The 8,061-nt window shown below is 27.8% G+C and overlaps 1 protein-coding gene across 1 annotated transcript; it reads left to right on the top strand.

Annotated features, from left to right (window-relative positions):
* The first annotated feature begins 878 nt into the window (after positions 1–878).
* LOC145846549 (serine/threonine-protein kinase pim-1-like) lies at positions 879–7,461 on the top strand. Its single transcript, XM_082953269.1, has 6 exons — positions 879–885; positions 982–1,122; positions 1,475–1,603; positions 1,678–1,823; positions 4,666–4,903; positions 7,397–7,461. Exons 1-6 carry the CDS (start codon positions 879–881, stop codon positions 7,459–7,461), a joined length of 726 nt encoding a protein of 241 aa, XP_082809395.1.
* Positions 7,462–8,061: the final 600 nt, after the last annotated feature.

The following is an 8,061-nucleotide window of genomic DNA, read 5'->3' as shown; positions in this document are numbered from 1 at the left end:
TGTAAAACATTTAAATGTAAAAATAAATATAGAGATGTGTGTATTAAGGAAAAAGTCAAATTTTAGGATTTAAGCATGTCTGGAGAAATAAATGGAAAAAGATAGTTGTTACTTTGCATTTATTAGTTTAATTTAATTTATAAACCTTAGTTTGTTGCATACTAAAAATTAAGCTCAAAACGATCATGTTAGAAAATACGCTGAATATATCCTTCTCATATTTCATCAATAGTTAATAATAGTTAGTGTTTAAGTTCAAAATACTGAGTAAAAATAAATTTAATTCAGACTTAAGAGTTTAAAATCTTATTAAATTTTAAAAGTAAAATCAATAAAGTGTATCATGTTTTATCAAAAGCATATTATACTTTAATATATTTAGCAGATGTTATCTATTAAACAAAAGTACCTTGTCTTAATTTACAACTCAATAATGTAATTTGATCTAATATGTATTTTTAACATATCATTGATATTTTAACGTTTTGTAAAACCATTAATACTTTTCTTCGATTAAAATAATAAAGTACATTTAAAGTCTTTGTATTAAGTATACGGATCGTGTAGGGCAAAAAAATATTGGCCTTAAGCTTTACTGTCAATCTTTTATCCTACAAATTTTTTTTACTGCGGTTTTGATAATGTTAATCTGTTTTTATACAAATGAGTGTCACATTTTTGCTTATATTTTATTGTTCAAAAGTTTTTCACAACACCAAAAGTAGTTTAATGTTTGTTAAAATGATAAAAGTATTGATTTAATAAACCACTAAGAGTCTTATATTCGTCAATTAAGTTTGATTCACAATTTTATAACTTGAATTTATCTTTTACAGAAGTAGTACTCATATTTTTTAAAGACAGTAAAAGAAGCAAAAATGGCAGGTAAAGTATTCACACGTAAAACAATAAACAAAAAGAAAAACAAAACAAAGCAAACCAAGAAAAAACAATTAAAAGCAGTTTTAAGAAAACCGACAGAGCAGACTCTGAAGTTGAAAGTCGGAAAAGTCACCATCAACGACCGGCAGCTGAAACGATCTAGCACTAAAATGGCGTTTTTCAGAAAATACGAAATCGGAGAGTTGATAATGCAGGGTGGTAACGGAGCCGTGTTTAAAGGTAGATAAATCTAAACAATTTTATCAATTTATAAATTGGTTTGTGTCATATACTGATAATTTATTAGACTTAAAATAGGTAGCTAGTTGTAGCAAAAAAAGTAATTTATAAAAGATAGTCTGTGTATAGCTTCGAAACATATTTAAATTACTAAAAGTAAAAAATTTAAGGTTTAATTTTATTATAAATTTTTATTAACCGTATGTTTTTATATTTGAGCTGAAAATATTAAAAAAAAGATACTTTGTTCAGTTTTGTTTGCTTTTATAAAGAAAGTTTCATTTTCAAATTTTTTATGCTGATGATAAATTAATAAACTTGATTAACTATTATACTGTGCATTTTCTATTAGGTAAGAACATAAACACAAATGAACTTGTTGCGATCAAATACAGCACTTCAAGCAGCAGTTACTTGCCAAGCGAAATAGAAGCTCACCAGAACGTTTTATATGCAGTAAAAAACACAGTTCACGCAAAAAGTTAGTTTTCTATTTTATTAATTAATTCACGTTTTTTATATTAACCTTAACAACTTACCATTATTTTATTGCAGACATAGTGAAACTAGTCGATTGGTACGTTTACAAAGACTACTACGTCATTGTGATGGAGTATTTGGAGGGATTTGAAGACATGGTGAGCTATGTGAACAAAAACGGGTTAATCGAGGAAAAACATGCTAAAGACTTGTTTAAAAAGGTTTGCGAAATGTATACCATTATTAAGATAGTTTGATATTTTTTTCAACTTGTGCAAATTCAATAACTTTTACCTGTGAAATAGAAGATTACTTAACAATTTGAAATTAGTGATGTACCGCACCCACAATTTCGGATTTGGCCGGACCGATATCCGGAATTTTTTTTCAAATTAGGATCCGGCTGGTTCCGTATCCGGACTTTTTTTCAAATTAGGATCCGGCCGGACTCGGATTCGGACTTTTTTTTCAAAATAGAATCCGGCCGGAACCGGATCCACTTTTTTTTCAAATTAGGATTCGACCGGACCCGGATATTTTTTTCATATCAAGACCCGGCCGGATCCGGATATCAGACAAAAATGGCAATAACCGGCCGGATCCGGACCCGGATAGTGAGTCATATTATATGTATTATGTTATATTACATATATATATATCATAAAAATTGGTCCAGCACTAAAAAAAATTAAATCTAGAAAAATCTAGGGAAATTCAAGAATTTTTCAATTTTATTTAGGGAAATTTAGTTTTTTTTTTTTGGATAATTGCAAAAATCTAGGGATATCTAGATAAATTTAGGAATATGGGAATCCTGTAAAGTTAGTATAAACTAGCCTGAGTCAGAATGAAGTTTTTAAAAACTGAAAAAATACTTTATCTAATAATAAGTAGAACAGATAGCCACAAGGTTGAAAATTTTAGATAATATTTACATTTAACAATCTGAAATCAAGTTCTTGAACAAATTAACTAGAAAATCACAAAATATTGAAAGCTGGATCAGCTCAAACTCATTCAAAATCTAAAAGAAAACTAGACTGAGTTTTTCAAAAAATCTTAAAACTAGCCTGAGTTTTTATAAAAAACTAAACTAGCCGGAGGCAGCCTAAAATTTTCAAATATTCCCAAAAGTTTTCAAACTAGCAGGGTTTCCACTGTTTAAGTCAAAAAAAACTAGCTAGACTGAGTATAAACTAGCCTGAGTCAGACATGGGTTTTTAAAAACTAAAAAAATTCCTTTAATCTAATAGTCAGTTGAACAGCTAGCCATAAGGTTGACAATTTGGTAGTAAAGTTTTAAATTTTACAACATAAGTAAAGAGTTGAATTTCTGAAATGTTTATTTCATAGTTTAAATGTAAACAAAAGTAAGTTAGTCACGTGTACAAAATGTGCCAATCACGGTAGGTGTTTATTTTTAACTGACGAAAATGAATCTTTTTAATTTACACAGGATTTGTTTTTAAAAAAATACTTTTCTGTATGCTCTTTTTTACTAACTAGATCCGAATCGGCCGGATCTCTGTTAGAATCAGGCCGGAACCGGATCCGAACCATTTTTTAAAACCAAGATTCGCCCGGACCCGGATTTTTTTTTTTAAATTAGGATTCGGCCGTAACCGGACCCGGATATTAGACAAAAAATACAATACCCGGCCGGATCCGGACCCGGATAGTGAGTCCGGTACAACACTATTCGTAATCGACAAATAAAGTTCTAAAAAAAAGTATCTAATAAACCATACCTAAAAAAATTAAAAATGTTTTTAAAGGTGAAAAATTATTAAGTAAGTCTTATTAATATCAACAACTATTTGTTCTTATTTTGCAATAATTATTCTTTGCGGTATTCAAACAATACTAAAACTAAATATGCTCAAAAAGTTATTTTAGGAACATCTTAAAAAGTTATTTTAGGAACATCTCAAAAAGTTATAAATAAATAAAAATGAACTTCTAGACATTTATAAGACCTACATAAGTATTTCTATTTTTTTCAAATATACATAACTATTTCTACTTGTGGTTCCTTGTTTATAGTTGTTTTAAAGAAATTTTAGTGTCGGAGTTTGAACAGTCGTGCACCCGAATTATATTAAAAAAAACACTTAAATGAGTCTTATTACTATTGAGTTTATAAAAGTATAAAAAAACGGACTAAAGAAATCTTAGTCAAACCGTTGCTTAATTTTTGCTTAATTTTACAAAGCAATGTTTACTTAATTGATCAGTTAATTAGTTTGTAAAAAATATTATTTTGTATATATACGTGTTGTGTTTTATTTTATTGTTTCAATTGTAGTTTCCCTGAAGAGAACTTGACGAAATGTATTGGAATGAAAAAAATTTGAGTGTTTTTTTATTCATTAAAAAAAATTATAAATAAAAACTGATGTTTAAATTATTAATTTTTTTAGTTTAACAATTTTCTTAAATTAGTTAAACTTTTAGATGTACAAAACAATTCGTCGTATAAATACATTCCAAGTTTATCATCTGGACATTAAGCTTGGAAATGTTCTGCTGAAGAAAGTTAACGAGGAGTATGAGTTTAAAATCATAGACTTTGGGCATACCTACTTTAGATTTTATAAACCGGTAAGTTTGTACCAAAAGTTTTAAACAGTTTTTAATAAATTGTGAAACTTTGTATTTTTTTATAATTTTGACGAGTTTGAGATACATTAATTTAAAATGTATAAAAAAGTTTTAAATAAATATGAACACAGTAGCACAGTAAAGGCTAGAAAAGCAAAATTATTTGTACTTGATTAATTTAGCCGTTACTAAACTATGATTATTTGGTTAACAATATAAGTTTTAAAAGTTTTAGCAGTATTTTATACCTTTATTTTTTTAATTTAAGTTGTGGTATAAAAATCTATTTTTCTTTTTACTTAGATAGCATAACTTTAGCATAAAAACTCACAACTGTTAAAAAAGAGGATTTAGTTACTTAAGACTGAATATTCTTTAAATTATTTGCCTAAAAACTCTTTTAGAAATATCTACGAAAATAATTTGCTTACAATAAGTTATTTTCCAATTTTACCCATTCAGGCTTTTGACGATTGGGGAAACATCGGCACGGAAGGATACATTTCACCCGGGATACTCTCCAGGAAGAGTTACGTCACTGCTGACGTGTGGAGCCTGATAGTCACTTTATATGAGCTAGTTGAAGGTCTGCCCATTTTTGAAAATGATAAGGAAACTTTGGACACTAAAAAGGACTTCACGCTGAAAGGAGAAAATGGATCTAAACCGTTCAAGAACTTCATCACAAATATGCTGAACAGTATTTTTGATGACAGTTTCACTCACGAAAAACTGATGAAAAGCTCATGGATGAGACAGGGGCGTAGCGTGGGGAGGGACACTGGCGCATGCGTGCCACCAAAAAAAAGAAAAATGTAAAAAAAAAGAATATAATATCTTTAACCTTTATAGTTTATTTTTTCTGCTTAATTTGCCTTTTTTCAACTATGTTTGTATAGTATTCAATAAGTTAAACGAAATTTTGAATACCAATTAGTGACAAGTTAGGTAAGTACATGTTATTACTCAATATACTGATTCGGTGCGTAATTGCAAATGCGCACCGATGTTGATGAAAAACTTCATTAGGAAAAATTTTATAACTTCATTAACTTCATAAGAATTTAGACTCAAAAAGTACGCAATTAAAATAGAGCACCGCTGTAGTATAACCTTATAGTAGATTATTTTTCTACAAAAAGTTAACAAAAATACGTCACGCTTAAAGAAAAATTAAACTTTTTTACAAATTTTTTTTTTATGCTACATTGTTAAGACTACTGCTAGTTTTCTGAACTTTATTTTTGTAAACATACAAGATAAGCGTTTCGGCCTATGAGAAATAAACTTTGTTTGTGATTATTATTTTAAACAAATACAATCAAATGAATTAAATTTAAAAAGTATATATTTAACTATTTTATAAAGTTGTAATAAACTGTAATAACAGTTATAAAGTTGGTCTATTTGAACTTCTGTGTAACTTTATTAAAATTATGTACAATGAGGTGTTGTTATCACTGTCGTATTGTATATTAAAGAGATTGATATTTTTTTCGTAAATAAAACAGATACTTTCGTTTTATTGAATATATAAATTTTTTAAAATATTAAGTTTACTATAAGTAATAAAAATAATTTTTATTTAGTAAGTTTACATTTTTGCAAGTATAAGTAATTATAATGAAATTTATACTTTTATTTAATTTTTTAATTTTGTAATATATAGATATTTTTTAAAACAGTTAACGAACCTATTTAACTTAATAAATTTATTTCAATTATATTACTTATAAATTTTTATTTTATAGCTAATTACAAAAGATTTAATTTAGAGGATTTTTTAAGAAAAAAATTTGCGCACCCCCTGACCAAAATACCACGCTACGCCACTGGGATGAGACGTTAAATATGTTTATTTTTAACTTTTGTTTATCGAAATTTTGTATAGTTTTTAACAAAGTTTGCAACACAATATTTGTGTTGCAGGTAATATTGTTTTGCTAAGACTTTTTAATCAACTGTCACAAAACTCAGACCATTCCTAGTCAAAAAAAGGTAATTATTTCCGGTAAATTACTACAAGATTTAGTGAAGTATTTAAAGTAGTAGTAGTAACATTTAGCCCTTATAGGGATGCTTTTAAGTCTTAAAGTCTAAAAAACTAGTTGTGGATTTACCAAAAATATTTCATTTAATTAGATTTAAAAGCAAACTTGACCCAAAATTTTTTTTATCTCAAGTAAAAACTAATATTGTGATATCTTAAGTTTTTCCAACATAAGTTTATCAAGTTGATGTTTGTTTTACTCTTATATTTGTTCATATTAGACATTACTAATACAATTAACATTAGTGGCCCGCTACCAGCTAAAACCTACATGAAATGCTCAAGAGAACTAGATTAAAAGTAAGCACAACAAACAATGTTAAAAAACATAAATAAATTTCCATTAGCAAACTTTGTTTTTATAACAATGTTAACTTCTTAGAAATCTTTTACAATTTAAACAATAAGTAGTTAATTTCTTATTTTAGTCTAAACGTTTCTTGAGATATAACTCTCTAAGACTTAGTTTACGTGTTGAGGTTATAGCTCTACTATAAAATCATCTATAGTAAAAAGTTTTTTTTATATTACTAGCTTGTATATTATTTTTTGTTCTTTATAATTTAACATAAACATTAGTTTGTTATAGCTTGTTTATAAAAGATAGCCTAAGTAACTTTTATAGTTAGTAAGTCTTAAAATTATTTATTAATTTTTGTGTTAGAATAACCATACAAATCTTTTAATATATGTATTTTAAACTCTCTTTAGGTTTATATGGTTGATATCGCTCTGTTTTCAAGTAGGTAGGTCGAGGACCATTTTCAGTAAGTCGGAGAGCACTATCTAGTAATCAGCAAATGACAGACTATTTTGAATTAAAAAAAAGGGGGCTAAAATGGTATAGAGGTAAAACTTAACTTACTTAGATATTCTTGCTTTTTTAATTGATAACTAAAAAAGGTCTTAAATATAACTAACGGGAGATTTAAAGGTTGTACTGAAACCGCTGCTGTCTGAATTAATTGGGTGCGATATTTCTATTTATTGAAAAAAAAAACAACGAAAAGGAATTTTAAAACTCTCTTTTAAATACACGAGATAATTACATCATTTAGTTTCACAAAAATGTAACTCATACGGATTATAAACCCGAGACTACCTAGAATGAAAGACGTTGGTTTCACCCAGCCATACCACTAGACCAGGGTTTCCCAAAGTGGGGCCACGAGCTGCAAAGGGGTAAGAGGAGGGGCTATGAGCAGTAAAGGAGCCACAGGGGGACCATGAGGTCATAATTTGAAATTAACTCTAGATATTTTTAAGTTGCAGATGAAGAGAAAAAAAAAGGACTTAGGTGTATTTATGCTAGTTTAGAAAATAAATGATTTTCGGTGTTTTTATTGTAGTTTATGAGTAATCTTGTTGAAGGGGGCCATGGCTTTTTCAATTTCTTTAAAGGGGTCATTTGCAAAAAAGTAGGAAACCCTGCACTAGACCAACGAGCCACTTTTTGATGATTAAGTAATTAAGTTTTTACAAAATCAAATATAAGTTTTAATGCTTCACTGATCATGAGCTGTTTTAACAGTTCATAAGAACAAAAAGAATTTGTTATTGTTAAGGTAAAACCCGAACTTATTAGAAATTGAAATTACCGTTTTCACAAGGCTAAAATAACAAATAAGTAAAATTTATTTGCATGGTGAACTTTAAAATATATTTACTTTGTAACTACTTACAATTGCAAAATGTACAGGGAAATTTTTGATAATTAAGGTACGAAACATTGTATTTTGCATAAATATAATTAGACTTATAAATTTGTATAAAATTTTTCCATTTTGTTTAATGTCCAAATTTTACAA

The sequence above is a fragment of the Thalia democratica genome, unplaced genomic scaffold, assembly GCF_965202585.1.
Source record: "Thalia democratica unplaced genomic scaffold, ktThaDemo2.hap1.1 HAP1_SCAFFOLD_503, whole genome shotgun sequence".
Lineage (NCBI taxonomy): Eukaryota > Metazoa > Chordata > Thaliacea > Salpida > Salpidae > Thalia > Thalia democratica.
This window is presented reverse-complemented; position numbering and strand designations above follow the sequence as displayed.

Coding starts and splice junctions, on each gene's coding strand:
- LOC145846549 (XM_082953269.1), top strand. Junction 1,604..1,677: donor AAACACAGTTCACGCAAAAA/GTTAGTTTTCTA, acceptor ATTTTATTGCAG/ACATAGTGAAACTAGTCGAT. Junction 4,904..7,396: donor CATCACAAATATGCTGAACA/GTATTTTTGATG, acceptor CCATACCACTAG/ACCAGGGTTTCCCAAAGTGG.